A 15759-nucleotide genomic window follows, 5' to 3' on the forward strand; every position below is an offset into this window, starting at 1 on the left:
CCACAGGGCCCCTCTGGGATTCCCAGTCTTGCAGCTGCAGTGGCAGCATTTAGCAAGATATAGGAATGGACAGTTCCTTCCCCTTGGCCTCAGTGATGGGCTCCCGAGAGGTCAACTTTCCCTTCCCAGCCACAGGGGTTGGTGAATCTACTGTGTTGAATCGTGTCCCCCTCCCCCTCCCTCAGTATTCATGTCCCCTCAGAATCTGTGAACGTGATCTTATTTGAAAATAGGATGTCTGCAGATGCAATCAAGTTAAAATTACTTGAACTCATACTGGATTCCGGTGAGCCCTAACCCAATGACTGGTGTCTTTATAAGAGAGAAATTTGGACACAGAGATACAGACATGGAGGGAAGAGGGCCATGTAAAGACGGAAGCAGAGATTGAAGTTATGCTTCCACAAGCCAAGGAACACGAAGAATTCTGGGAACCACAAGAAAATACAAGAGACAAGGAAGGATTCTTCCCTAGAGCCTTCAAAGAGAGGATGCGGCTGCTGACACCCGGGTTTCAGATTTCTAGCCTCCAGAACTGAGAGAAGAAATGTCTGTTCTTTTAAGCCACCCAGTTGGTGGTACTTTGTTAGGGCACCCCTGGGAAACTAACGCAGTAGCCAATTAGTGCTGCACCCACCCCAGCTGGGAATACTTAAGGGTGGGTGGAACAGAGTTTGGGAGGCCAGTTAGATAAAATGGGAGGAGGGAGCCCATTTGGGGGGGAATGAGACAGAGCAGTATAAATATAAGGTATCTGGAGTTCCCTTATGGCACAATGCATTAAGGACCTGGCATCATCATTGCAGCAGCTCAGGTTGACACAAGTTCAATCCCTGGCCCAGGAACTTCCACATGCTGTGGGCACAGCCAAAAAATAAATAAATAAATAAAATTAAAACAAGGTGTTTGCCCTAAAAAAAAAAAAAAAAAAAAAAAGGGTTCCCTTTGTGGCTTGTCAGATTAAGAACCCAGCTAGTATCCATGAGGACATGAGGATGCAGGTTCGATCCCTGGCCTCACTCAGTGGGTTATGGATCTGGCGTTGGGACAAGCTGTGTTGTAAGTCGCAAATAAAGCTTGGATCCAGTGTTGCTGTGGCTGTGACCAGCAGCTGCTGCTCAGGTTCAACCCCTAGCTTGGGAACGTCCACATACCACAGGTGTGACCCTTAAAAAAAAACAAAAAAAAAAAACAAGGTGTTTGTTCACCCAGCTACTGACCAGTGCGTAGATGATGCCTCTACAAGACTTTGCTCGTGCGTGTTTGTGTGTGAGTTGTGTCTGAAGAGTGTGTCTGCAGTCCAGCTTTTTTTTTTTTTTTTTTTCTGGATACAAGGAGGGGCATTCTTCTGGATACAAGGAGGGACAACTTCTAAGGTGAGGATTTCATTTGAAAAGCTCCCCCCTTTGGCCATCCTTTCCATCCCAAGATTTCAGATGATGAAACCGTGCTTAGAGAAGTTAAAAAGCTTGACCAAGTTTTGATGTGTTAGTGAGGAGAGAAGAATTCAGATCCAGAACTTTGCATCCAAAACCCTGCCCTTATCGGATGCAAACTATTGCTCTTGGAATAGATTTACTATGAGATCCTGCTGTGTAGCACTGAGAATTACGTCTAGATACTTATATCGCAACAGAACAAAGGGAGGGGAAAAAATGTATACATGTAAGTGTAACTTGCTGTGCAGTGGGGAAAAAAAAAAACAAAACCTGCCCTTTACGTGATTTCAGTCAAGCTCTTTTTCAAGCTAGGGAAAAGGAATTCTTTTTCAAAAAGACATGGGTGATTCAGTTTACCTTCTATAAGCAGTTTTTTCTAAATTTGAAAGTAACACCTGCTTATTGGTAAAATATTTAGAAAACACTAAACTGTTTAAAGAAAAAGTAAAAAATTATTCTGGTGATAACTACTGATAATACTGGGTCATTTCCTTCCAGCCTTTTTTTCCAAACAGAGGTAGAGTATCAACAAAATTAGAACAATACTGTAAATAGCTTTGTATTTTGCTCTTTCATTTAACATTACCTCCTGAACATTTTCTCACATCATATTTTTACAAACATAACTTTTAATTACTAAATAATGCTCCATCATATAGACAGGCCATATTTGTCTTCTATTGCATACTTAAGTTTTTAGCTTTTTACAATGATAAACATGCACCAGTTAACATTTCTCATAAATATCGGTCCTCATCTCTATTGTTTCTTGAAGACAGACAGGGGAGAGGGATCCGAATATTTTAAGACATTTGATACATAATGCCAAATTGCTTACCAAAGGGTTCTACCTACCAGCAGAATAGAAGTGCCTCACACAGCACTCTTACCAAGATTGAGTACTGTCATTAACAAGCCCTGGTATGTTCTGAAAAGGGGCATCCCACCATTCGATCACACAGGTGTCTGTGTGTCCTGCGGATGGCAGGGGGCCACACCGGGCGGGGAGAGCAGTTCGGAGACGGCTGTGACGACCCCAGTGGGACGTGATGGGGGCCTGAGGCTAAGCAGTAGGGACGAAGGGAACGGGAACCCGCTCGGGACTCGTAGAACATTCGATGCGGGGGATGGGGGTCGGTGCCGACAAGATCACGCTGCGCTGCAGGGGGTGTAGGCCTGGGCGGAGGGCGCGTGTCCGGCTCGGCCTCCTTGGCGCCGGGCTCGGCACCCACGGGTGAGGTTGGCTGAGACGCGAGCCCCTCCCACCCCTTTAACAGAGACACTCCCCTTTAAGGCGGGCGCCCGCGCGCACCCGGCCCCGCCCTTCGGGTGCGCGCGCGGCGGCCGCGGCGCCGGCTCCGCCGGGAGCGCACGTGCCGGCGCCGGGCGGAGAAGAGGGAGGCGGGAGCCGGGCCGCGGGAGGAGGGGAGGCGCCGGGGGCGCGCGCGCGCGCGCTGGGCGCTGCTGGGCTGCGGCGGCGGCGGCAGCGGCGGTTACTATGGCGGAGTCGGCTGGAGCCTCCTCCTTCTTCCCCCTTGTTGTCCTCCTGCTCGCCGGCAGCGGCGGGTCCGGGCCCCGGGGGATCCAGGGTGAGTCCCGGGGCGGGGGCGGGGGCCGAGATGGAGAGGGCCGGGCGAGGGCGAGGCCTCGCGCCGCGGCCCCTGGCTACAGCGCGCCCCCTCCCCACGCGCACAATATGGCCGGGCGGGGGGCGCGGGGGAGTCGCGGGGACCCCCAATCGGCTTTCCCGGACCCCGGAGGCGCGGCTGCCCAGCTGGGACCGAGCTCACGCCGGTCCCCTGGGGACCCGAGCCCTCTTCCAGGCGGAACACGATTCGAGGAGCTCTCGGGGGTCGCGCTCCCAGTACCCCCGTGTTCCATAATGGGAAGTGCCGGGTACCTTCCCCAAGATTTGGAAATCCACGTTTCTGCCCCTCAATATGTCCAGGGGCGGGGGTCTCCATTCCCTCCCTCCAGATGCTCCTGGGGGGCGCCTTTTCTCCCGCCAAGATTGTGGGGCTCGGGCAGTGGGGTCTTTGGCTCCCCGAGAGATCCCGGTGTTGAGAAGCCTCGCGCACCTCGGATGAAAGGGGTAGCGGTGTCAAACCCTTCCTTCAGACCCTGCACTTGGGGTGCCTCTAACCCTCCCTCTCGTTCCTCCCTAATATTCTGGGAAAGCGAGTCACATTTCCCCTTCGCGCAGTCCCTTGAGTTCAGTGGGGCCACCCCCCCCCCCCAATACACATGCCCCGCGGAAGCTCTTTGGAGGAAATGGGACGAATAGGCCCCTAAACCTTTCGGGAGCTTGTCTTAGGAATCTCTCTAACCCTAGGAAACCTAGTCCCCAGAACGGTTAATCTGCATCTGGGTGTATTTGCTTTCCACCTCGCCTCGCCCACCCCACCCCAGGGGGCCCATTCAGTTCATCACTTTGTGGATGCCTTTCAGGTGACATCCTAGACCCTGCCTCCCACCCCCAAGATTATTTAAAGACCCCACCACTGGACCGGCTCCCGGCCCTGGGTCAGGATTTATTTACCTTCCCGCACGATCCCTCTTCCCAGCCCTTCCCCCCACGCAGTCCCCCACCCTCACACACCCCTTACCTTCCAAGCCCCACAGCCTCCTGCTCTCTCATGGCACCCCCACCCTTCCCTGCCGAGGTGGTACCTTTCCGAGGGACTCTCCACTGGGTGTGTTGTTTATGAGGCTTAGGGGACTGAGGCGAGCAGACGAAACCCTAAAATATTTAATTGAAGGGAGTCGTCTCAGATGTGTGTCGGCATTGGGGTAGCAGATGAAGGTTATATTTGGCAGTTATATTGAAGTGATTATTGACCCACAGAGGGATCTGGGAGAGACGATCGAGATTGTATTCACTCCCCATGTACAAAGCCTGCTGCTGCTTTGACTTCTCAGCAGCCCCTAACCTTCCAGCAGCAGGAGATCAAGTGTGTGTTCTGTGGCTCTCTTCTCGCCACTAAAAATAATGGTTCTCCGGTGGGTTGAGGCTTCTTTTAAAAACCAGACGATCAGCCAAAGACAGCATCCCACTTTGGAGTATCAAAAACAAGTTCATTACCTCCGGCCTTGATATTTGTTCCCAGTGGTGCAGCCTGTGCAGTGGGCTCTTTGTTCACCGGCTAATGCTTCTGTTAAGCACCTCGTGCGTGTTCCTGGGGCTGGCGACTCTGTGGCATAGGTAGCACACCGCCGCTGCCGTGGGGTCTGATAGACGTGGTGAAGGTGTGTGAACGCAGCCTGAAAGGGAGGGTAAGTTCCTGGTTTTCGTGAACAATGTTTGCTGGGCCTTGCTTTGGGAGTATGTAGCATGTTATTTCTCTGGTAGGGTGGTTAATAAGGAGACTAAGCCTTCAGGTTTGTCATTTTACACGTGTAGGTATAAATCTTTAAATTCCTTCCATAGGAATTTTTATCCTGCTCCTAATAGGTCCAAGATTTGTAACAGCCATTTCCCTGTTGGTTTGGTGTGGTGTTTGGTGGGGTTTTTTCTTGTTGTTGTGAGCCTAGTTAAGAATGTTTAATTGATAATCCAACTGGTTCTGAGTGGGGCAGGGTTCATTTTTTCGGTAACCTTCCTAAAATGGATGTTTGTTGGGGTGAGGGTGGGTGGTCATAAGAGGGAGTTGATTTCTTTTTTTGGTAAATTGGAAATTAGGTTGTGTGTCCAGCAAACATTCTCAAAGGCCTTTAAACTTGGCCAGACACTACAGTTTTTTTCCTGGACACATCTAGTTGCCAATAGTGCATGTTACAGAGACCACTGTTGCAAAAGGCTTCAAGTCAAACATCAGTTCTGGGAAAAGAGAGGCTGTGCGATAACAAGAACTTGATTGCTGCCCTCCCCTGCACTTCCTCTGTGGCGCTTCCCTAGGTGGGCCGGAGGAGTGGCCGAGCCAGGCAGCCCTGAAGCCGGGTGCTTGGACGGGACCTGAGGGCAGCAAGGGATAGGTGTCTGTTCAGTAGTGAGCTCGCAGCGAATCAGTACGAGGCCAGTGATAGGAGCGTGAGTTCCAGGTTGTAAACAGCATTCATTTGACAGGTGAACCATGTTTTCAGGCCTGCCTTTGGAGTTTTCATGCTAGTGTTTTAAAATGTAAACCTGAATTAGGAGCAGAGAATCTGACATTCATTTCTTAAGACAAAAGCAACAAGGGAGATGCTTGAGGTTCAGAAAGGAATATTTTGAATTTCTGTGAATAGACTGAAAATGTAATTCCAGGCCAAGTCTTGTAATTTTGTTGAGTGGACATGAATTTGAAGTATGGTGAACGCGAACTCTTACAGAGAAGAGGAGACTCTCTGATCGGTTTTGTCAAGAGCTCCTGGGACAGAGGTGATTAAAACAATAAAATGGCTACTCTGGTTAAAGGTTAGAGCCTGATGGAGGGAGGAGGCTGGTTTCCAGCCTCAGAACTTTGCTCCCTTACAGGTTGTCCTTGAATAAGGCCCTTCACCTTTCTGTGACTGCTTCTGTTGTGCCCCCACTCCCGTAAAGTAAGGAACTAGTCTGTGGGGCTCTTATTGGGACATTCGTGAGACTGACTTACTGATAGCCAGTTGGCTGGGAGGTATTTTTAGACACAGTTTCTGACTTCAGTGAACAGGCAATGTTGGGTTACTTTTTTATCTTACAGGGCAGATTAACTCTTGCAATTGATAGAAGCGCCACGTGTCCCGGTGTGGTTAATTTCCTCTTCTTTGTGCATTTTTGTGCACCCAGTCAGATTTCCTCAAGTTAATTTCTGTCTCTTGACAGGCCCTTACATCGTAAACCAGGCAGCATACCTGTGCAAATCAAAGACAGTCTGGAGGGAGTGACCTGCTTTAGGCTTTATTGGTTTGGCAACGTTTTAATTCTTACGCAACCCCGGGTATGTTTATGGCACTATGTAAATGTTACATAAGAACATGGAGGCTGAGAGGTGGCCAGAGTGGTGCCTGTGAGCACAGGAAGGTTAGACCGAGGACTTCATCCGAGCAGACCTTGGCAATCTGTAGTCAGTGCAGGAAGCGGCCGCACTTCATTTTCCTCTAAAAACCTTTTCAGATGATTGTGTCTTTCAGGTGGACTGCTGTGTTATAAATAGGTTTCTTCTCCACCGGTGAGCTAATTGTAACCTTGCTACCAAAATATGAATCAGGAAGCGAGGAGACGATGAGGCGTGCTGCTTCTTCCAGCATGTCCTGTTGAAGCTGCTTGTTGCATTTGGGAACAGGAGTTGAATTGCGTCGCAGTCTGTTCTCATAATAACTCAGGAGAACAGGGTGTTGAGGTGGAATGGAATTCTCAGTTCGTGGTGCTTGTGATCTTTCTTTTGGAAGGTTAGACTAGAATACTCAAGTGGCTCTTTTGTTTTAATTTTGAAATCCTTATTGTTTGCTGTTCAGTTTTTGCTCAGAGCAGCCGTGAACATTCATTCTGGAATCCCGCCTCTTGTCTCGAGTCCTTGCGCCGTTTGTCTGTTGCAGCCGGAGTTGATGTAAGAGGGTCTTATCTCCTCTTCCCCTCTGTATTCATCAGAAGGAAATCCCGGAGTCCTCTTGCTCATCCACCCCCCCGGTGCTGTGAGTGTTGCGGGCCTCCAGAGCCGGTCAGTCCCTCCTGGACCAGGAGTGCCCGAACCTTTGAAGGGCCGGACAGTCCCTGAGGCTCGGCTGCATTTCTGTCACTGCGGGCTCGGCCTCATTGCCAGGTTCGATCCCACTCTTCTTTGCTCTTCTCAGCTTCTCTCTCTTTCACCTGGTTCAGCCTCCGCCTGGGCCTCCACGGGCACCATCTCTGCTCTCGCCTGTGCGCTCTGTCCGCTGGCTTCTTGTGGTGGATAAATACTGTCCTACAGTGTCGCTCTCTTCCTTAGCGTCCCTGGCAGTCTTAGCTGCCTGTGGGGTTTCAGAGACAGCACCACTTCAGGCCCCTCGATGTTCCTTTTAGCTTTCTTCTCTTTCCGCTAAGTCCGAAGCCTGCATTCATTTTGCTGACTATTTTGAATTGAACATAATGAAGTAACTGCCTTTCCCTTTAAAGTACCAATCGCCCTAATATTTACTCAATTACATACAGGAGATTTCTTTATTTATTCAATTGGGGATGTTCCTGGAATGGATCTTGGCACGAGGTGGTAACTGGGAGCAAGGTGGACAGAAATCCCCAACTCTCATGGAACTTAGGACTGCCGTGGCTCAGACGGAAAATAAATGAGTAAACCGAGTTATCAGTCATGAGTGCTGTAAGGGACGTAAAACAGGCGGGGGCGCTGGAGTGCGAGGCCCGTCTGCATCTCTGGCTGCTTCACGGTGTCATCTGTAAAATGGGGCGAACAGTCAGGTCGCCTTATTTGTGGTAACGGTCCTTCAGGGTCCCCTGGATCACTGGATTAGCACATGCCGAACCACGGCTCCTAGGGGAGGCTGAGGGTTAGCGTCCTGCGGCTGCTGGTTGCAGTATTTTCATCAGCCGATCAATACATAACCTTGTTTTGTTTGTGTTTCTGTTTAAAGACCCCTTATTTAATATATATTGTTGAGTCATTAACAGTAACTCCGGGCACTATAATCCATGCCTGAATGAAACTCATTCAGTATAGGGAGTTCCCGTTGTGGCTCATCGGAAATGAACCTGACTAGTATCCATGAGGATGCAGGTTTGATCCCTGTCCTTGCTCCGTGGGTTAAGGATCCAGCATTGCTGTGAGCTGTGGTATAGGTCACAGATGCAGCTCAGATCTGGTGTTGCTGTGGTGTAGGTCAGCAGCTGCAGCTCCGATTTGACCCCTAGCCCGGGAACCTCCATGTGCTATGGGTACAGCCCTTAAAAAAAAAAAAAAAAAAAAAAAAAAGGAAGAAAGAAAGAAAAAAAAAAAGGAAGAAAGAAAGAAAAAAAAAAAGAAACTTGTTCAATATAGGTATTTCCTCTAAGACACATCGCTGTCTTCTAGGCTTACCTGCCTGTGGGGTTTCAGAGACAGCACCACTAAGCATTTGAGCACTATTCTTAGGGGTCATTTTTAACAGTGAAATCATCAACAAAGTACACAAAAGGACAGAAAGTCTGGCCCTGAACATACCATGAGGACATATATTGACAGTCCGAGAACTGAAACAAGAAGACACAGTGTGGCTGACTGTCAGCCTCAGCCAGGAGCATGTGCATTGGGTGACTCAAAATTTTCTCTACTGTGTGCATGTCTGCGTATGACCATGAAAGCACTAAGAGTATTGATTGTGAGGTTGCAAATGAGTTTTAGCAAGTAGGCAGAGTCACAGGAATCCATGTATAAGAAGGATCAACTGTTCTTTGTTAAAGCCATACAGGTGACTGGCAGAGAGAAAGTTATATCATGTGGAATTCCAAGGACTCCTAAATGGTTTCTCTGAACTAAAAGTTTTATGTGTACAGTTAGAAGTCCTGTTTCCAGCCTGTGAATGAACTAAACAGATGTGTGTGTGTATACATTGAGTACTAGAGTGGTGATCTAAAGATTCCTTCCACACACATTTATTGAGCACCTACCATATGCCAGGCACTGTTGTAGGTGTGGGGATACAACAGCTAACAAAAGGAGACAAGATGCTTTCCTTTGTGAAGCTTGCTTTTTGGCAGGTGAAATAGACGATAAAGAAATGAAATGCAAGGTGATTTGGCTCCCCTCTCCCCAAGATCCCCAGTCTTTGGTGTACACACACCTTTCCCCAGTTACTCAGTCAAATGTGAATGCAGGTAGTACTGTTAACCCAGGAGCAACGTGGGTTTGGACTACACGGGTCCACTTACACTTGGATTTTTTTCCAGTAAATGAGTACCGCAGTACAATACGATCCAAGGTTGGTTGAATCTGTGGGTGCACAACTGCAGATCCAGAGGGATGATCGTAAAGTTATCCGAGGCGGTCGGCACCCCTAACCCCTGAGTTGTTCAAGGGTCAGCTGTATTATGAAGGGATTGAATCAGTTGACCTTCAGAACAGGGAGGCGATCATGGTGGACCTGACCTAATCATGCCGGCCCTTTGAAAGCAGAGTGTTTTCCCAGCTGATCACAGAAGAGGAAGGCAGAGGTGCTCCAGCTGGCTTGGAAGAAAGTAAACATCCATGTGTGAACTGCCCATGGGAGCCATGTGGCCAGGGACTGCAGGCCGAGTCAGGGAGCTGAGGGTGGTCCCTGGCCATCAGCGAGGAGAGAAACGGGGGGGCCTCGTCCTTCATCCACAAGGCATCGGAATTTGCCAGCAGTGAGTGAGCTTGAAAGAGGTCCCAGCCCTAGATGAGAAAGCCGCCCCAGCCAACATGTCATGCTATGCTTCGACTTCTGACCTGCGGAAACTGAAATAGTAAACAGGTGTTGTTTTAAAAGATGTGTGGGGGTGGTGAGTCAGATGGTGATGGGAGGGAAAGGAAGACGGGAGAGGAGGAGAGAACTGTCCCAAGAGAGGCTTGAGGCTCCTGGAGTCCTGGTCCCCTGCCTTCCCGTGGCTGGACCCTGCATGTGGAAAGAAGTCCTTTGACCACACATGGCTTTCCCCTACTGCCTGTGACCTCTTCCTAGATAGCAGTGCATGTTTGGAGCAGAGAGGAGATTGTGGGTGCTTTGGAGATGAGTTTTTTTAGATGATTTTGATGGTTTGAGTTGAGGAATCTGTAAATTGAAGCAAAGTGTTTGTGTTGAACCCGCCTGCCTTGCCCCAGATCTTCATATATTGTCTTGGTGTATGTTTGTATATTACATTCTATACTTGTAGTAGATAAGCTTCGATTGTATTCAGTCAGTGTTCCTTCCTCATATCCTGGAGCAAGCTGAAAGTTGAAAGGGATACCGAGGGAAGACGCTGTCCTTGCCGTTGAGAAGTTTACACACAAATTGACTTCTGCTTGTTGGAACAACAGTAAAACTACAGAGCGCTCAGATCCTTCTCATTCACTAGGATGACAGCAGTAATAAAAGGATCCGATTTAGGGAGTGTGTGCTGTCTTCTCCGTGTTACACTGAGCATTTGTGTTACTCTGTCCAGCTGTTCTCTGAGGCCCTCGTATCCCCATTTATTGTATAGTTGAGAAAACTGGGGCACAGAGAGGTTAAGCAGCGGGCCTGAAGTCTGTCTGACTCCAAAGTGTGTGCTCTAAAGACTGTACTGTGTCCAGGGACGACAATTAAAGTCGTTTTCTAACCAGCCTCTGCCTCCAGTCTCTCACTTGTCCTCTGTCCTACCGCTGGATTTAACTTTGGAAAGTGCACCTTCTGTGTCAATTTTATGTGGCCTCAGGATCGCCTCCAGACCCCTAGCCTGGCATCCCAATCCATCCAGTCTGGCCTGGTCTCACTGCCCTTGTCTCTGGCTGGAACCGTGGCGTTGTTGTTGCCTCTGTCCATTTACCATGGACCTAACAGGCCTGGTGCTCTTCGTGGTCTTGGCCTTCTCTTAGCCAAATCCAGCATCCTCCAGTGTGGGGACGCCCCCCCTTGTCCTCCTGCCGTTCCCCAGCCAGTGGTTCCGTCCTCTCTGTGTTTCTCTTTGGTCCATGTCAGTGGTATAGGGGTTCACAGTGATTTATAGTTTTCTGCTGCTCCCACTCTCCCACCCTCTGCGCCCCCAAAATTGATGATTGGAGCTGTCTTATTTTTCTTTATGTGTCTTTGTCCTATCACAGAGCCTTGCGTATTTTAAGTACTTAATAAATTTAATTTCTTTTCCATCCTCTCAGCAAAATCCTAGGTAAATCATTGCAATTCTGCCCTGCTGTAATTGTATTATCTCCTGTGCATACAGTTTTTATCCCAGTCTCTCCAAAATGCTACAAACATTTGTGAGTTACTTAGAACATCAGAATCGCACTGGCTCCCTCACTTCTTTCATCTCTGTTTATTCCACTCTGTTTGTTCTGCCACCTACCCATCTTATTCCAGCCAGATGCGCTTGATCTCAACCTCATTAGTTTTATTCTCAGTCCTCATTTTTTCTTCCCTCATTGTCCCAGTTGCCTGAAACAACCATTCCTATCCCTCTTCTCACTCAAAACCACGGTGTACACTGTCACCTCTCCACACATCCATAAGATAGTAAGTAGGTCAGGAAGCAAATACCAAATGCCACTGATAAATACCCTCTCCTGTTCTAATGAGCTACGAGTGTGTCTGCTTCAATGCCACAAAGAAAGAAAACAGAATGGTTTTACATGTCAACATAAACTTGTCAGTAAAGGGGAAATACCAAGTCACTAGTAGACAGTCTAAATGTGATGGCCAAGTCTGTACCCTTAGGTCCCGGGAACTCTGGGCATTGCCTGTCAGAATGATGCCACTCCTTCCACTTTTACCTTGACATTGTCCTGGGCAGCAGGTGGGCCCTTGCTAGATACTCAGGCATTTACAGTCAGCCATAAATTAAGTCGCAATGACAGGTCTCCTTAGCATAAACATCAAACGTCTCTTTTGAGTGAGAACAAAGCTTTCATTCTCTAGACCTGAGGCTTAAGGGTGAACTTGTTTAAACAGCTCTCTGGGGTTGGGTTTGTCTCCGAGTAGAATGTCAGAAAGGCAGTTTGTAGAATAGATACAGTGTGGCGCTGGCTTTTCAAACACCTTTCTCTTATGCAAACCCCACTCCGAGACCTTTTCCCAGATTGGAATTAAATACCAAGCTTATCAAATGTCTTATTGTTAAGTCTGTGTGGCTTTTCTTCCTCCTCATACAAATAGCTTCCTTTACTAAGTCAGTTATGTATGTTTTTTTTCATAAGTGCTTTTGACCAGTACACTCTGGGGGTGGGGGGGTTATGTATCACCAACTATACAAGTAAAATTTGACTTTATTATGATTCTTGGGTACTTGAGAGTTTTTGTTTTGTTTTGTGTGGGCGTATTTTTTACAATCTGATTTTGATGATTGTGAAAAGGTGGAAAGGTAACTCGAGTCTTTGTTACCAATAGCATCTGATGGCTTTATTTTAGTGCAGCAGGACTCTTCTGCCTGCCAATGCCAGTCTCGCAGCCTCCCCGAAGCCTTCTCCCCTCCCCGGGACACAAGCTTTACCTCTCTCTGCCGTGTGATGGTTTAGTGCCAGACACCTCAGCTTTTAACCCGAGGCAGGGGTTCATAAACATTTTGGCAGTTGTCGAGACCAGTGGTTACTAACAGCTTTTTTCTTTTTGTCTTTTGAAAGCAGTGGAACCTTTTTTAAAATGAAAATGTAGAAACGTATGTAAAAGTTAAAAGCAGAGCCCCGCTTCCCTCTCAGAGTACGAGGCTGAGCTCTGTTGAGTGAGATTTATTAAGCACAGGGCTGCTTGCCGGGCACTGTGCTGGACACCAGTAAGAAACTGAAGAGGAAGAGGACACTGGTTCCCTGGAGGAGTTCAGAGGCTCCTGGGGCATCTCTGAGGGCCTCGGGACTCGGGAAGAAGCGCAGTTGGAACCACACTCACTGTTCCTCCATTTTTATTTATTTATTTATTTATTTTGGATGCACTGTGTTGGATTGTTGGTGTTTTGGTTTTGTCGTTGAGATTATATTATACATATCATTTTACAGAGGTTTATGGTAGTCTTTAAATTGCAGTAAAAAACCGTCTGTAGCAGAGCGCGTACTGTTTCTAACCATTTTAAAGTATAAAATTGAGTGGGCTTAAGTACCCTCATAAGGTTGTGCAGCCCGTCACCACTGCCTGGTTCCAGAACTCTTTCATTACCCTGAAGGAATCGCAGTAACCTGCTAGTTAAGCTGTATTCCCCATCTTCCCCTCGCCCCAGCCCCTAGCAGCCACTCATACGCTTCCTGCCTATTTTATATAAGTGGAATCATACAGTATGTGGCTTCTTGCATTAACGTGTTTTCAGTAGTTTATTCCTTTTTATAGCTGAATAATACTCCATCGTGTGAATATACCACATTTTGTTTATCCATTCTTCGTTTCGGGGGCTTCCAGGTGTTTCCACCTTTTGACTGTTGTGAATAGTGCTGTTAGGACCATTTCATGTACCAGTTTTTGTGAGAACACTTGTTTTTAATCTTGCGGCTATCTGTCTAGGAGTGGTATTGCTGAGTTATCTGGAAATTCAGTGTGGACTCACTGAGGCACCATCACACCATTTTCCACAGCAGCTGCACTGTTTTGTGATCCTCCTGGCAGTGTGTGAGGGTTTCGGTTTCCTCTGCGCCTGCCCTCACAGTTTCTTATGGCCATCCTGGCGGGTTTGAAGTGGTATCTCATTGTGGTTTTGGTTTAGGTTTGAATGTGAAATGCATTTGTGTTTGAGATGATGTCGCACATCTTTCCATGAACTCGTCAGTTACCTGTCTGTCTTTGGAGAAAAGTCTCTTCCAGTCCTGTGCCCATTTATGAATTATTTTTTGTTGAGTTTTAAGAGTTCGTTACATATTTTGGATACAAGTTCATTATGAGACACATGATTCACAAATATTTTTCTCCCATTCTTGAGTTTCTCTTTTCACTCTCTTGATGTTGTCGTTTGAGGCGCCAAAGGTTTTGATTCTGAGGAAGGCCAATCCACCTGTCTTTCTTTTGTTGCTTGTGTTTTGGGTGTAATGATATCTGGGAGGCCATTACCAAATCCAGTGTCATGAAGATTTAACCATATTTTCATTTTAGAAGTTTTAGAAGTTTTGCTGTTCCCGTTGTGGCTTGGTGGCTTAAGAACTGATGTAGTCTCTGTGAGGATGCCGGTTCCATTCCTCGCCTTGCTCAGTGGGTTAAGGATCCAGTGTTGCCACAGGCTACAGAGTAGGTCACAGATATGGCTCAGATCCGGCATTGCTGTGGTGTAGGCTGGCGGCTGCAGCTCCAATTTGATCCCTAGCCTAGGAACTTTCATGTGCCATAGTTGCAGCCCTAAAAATTAATAGGCAGACAGATAGATAAATAAAAATAAAAAATTTTGAAGTTTTAGCATATAAATTTTAGCTCTTATATTTGGACCTTTGACTTATTTTAATTTTTACCAGTGGCGTGATGTAAAGGTCTGACTTCATTCTTTTGCATGTGGATTTGCCAGAGACTAGTCTTTCTGCCCCCAAAATGTTTTAGACACTCTTGTTGTTGATGATGTATGATTTATTTCTAAAGTCTTAATTCTATTCCATTGATTTATAGTCTGTACTTAAGTCAGTACCACACTGTTTTGATAACTGTAACTTTGTAGTAAGTTTTGAAACCAGGAAATGTGATCCCTCCAGCTTTGTTCTTTTTCTCCACCCCCGCCCCCCAGATCATCTTGGCTCTTGAGGATCACGGAGTTGTGTAGTTGTGGTCTTTGTTCTCTCCTAAGGAAGCTGTAGGGAGTTTGGATAAGGTCCAAGAAAGAATGATTTAAATAATCGTGGGTTGTAGTAGGTTCTTTTTTTTTTTTTTTTTTTTTTTTTTTTTTGTCTTTTTGCCATTTCTTGGGCTGCTCCCGCGGCATATGGAGGTTCCCAGGCTAGGGGTCTAATTGGAGCTGTAGCTGCCAGCCTTGTTGTAGGCGCTTCTTATCAGTTTGGTCCGTCTGATGGATGCTGTCGTCTGGAAAGATGAGTGCTCAGAGGCAGTGTATGATCAAGTTGTAGCATCATGAAGAGTATGGGTGGCACAGGTGGATTTGGGCACTGAATCTTAGATTCTATAGGACTAGAAGGTTGCCCAGTGAAGCTTGGAAGAGGCAGGATTAGTGTCCCTTAAACGGGAGCTTTGAAGCTAAAATGAAACTTACCATCCCAAAGGAGCAATGAAGCTAAAATCACAGGTGCTGTAGCTTTAAAAACCCTGGTGGACCTTCATCTCCCAGGACAGATAAGTGGGTGTTTGCAGCGTGCCTCTTATCTTTCGAGGTCGGTGCCCCCGCCCTGCCCTCTCCCACACCCCGTCCCTGGTGATGTGGGCTGAGTGGCTGTGAGTCTAGCCCCGTATGGTGCTTCTTGGGAATTTCCAGTGAGCAGCAGCCTGGCTGAGTGTCCTCCCAGAGTGTGCCATGGGTAGGAGAGGGAGCCCCCGGCCCTGGGCCTGGCCTGTGCTGGGGCCGTCTTTGCTCAGACCCAGCGGCCGGTGCCTCCGTGACGTGCAGCTGCACAGTCTGCCCGGGTTGGGGCTTTGCCGGCTTTCCTCCCCACACAGCCTCGCTCACAAATCAGATTGCCTTTGACATCCTGCCACAGACCACCTTCCAATCATAGTTTGAAACCGTGTTCAGATCCTGCCAAGAGGTCTTTAGTTCCGGCTTGACTACCTTGTTGATAACGAAGTGCTGTGCCAGGGGGAATTTCATTCTGACTGCTTTTAACCTGCTTTTGTGTAGATGGGTTTTGTTACTCCT

General features: G+C 47.7%; 1 protein-coding gene across 2 annotated transcripts in view; it reads left to right on the forward strand.

Moving 5' to 3' along the window:
* ACVR1B (activin A receptor type 1B) overlaps positions 2938-15759 on the forward strand; it is a 36405-nt gene continuing 23583 nt past the window's right edge. Inside the window, exon 1 of one of the 2 annotated variants that reach the window (NM_001195322.1) lies at positions 2938-3028. In NM_001195322.1, coding sequence (NP_001182251.1) covers positions 2938-3028 — 91 coding nt within the window. Of the gene's footprint in view, positions 3029-3296; positions 4713-15759 lie in introns of those variants that run through there. The other variant, XM_013988268.2, reaches the window with a different exon arrangement.

Source organism: Sus scrofa, chromosome 5 (assembly GCF_000003025.6).
Source record: "Sus scrofa isolate TJ Tabasco breed Duroc chromosome 5, Sscrofa11.1, whole genome shotgun sequence".
Classification (NCBI taxonomy): domain Eukaryota; kingdom Metazoa; phylum Chordata; class Mammalia; order Artiodactyla; family Suidae; genus Sus; species Sus scrofa.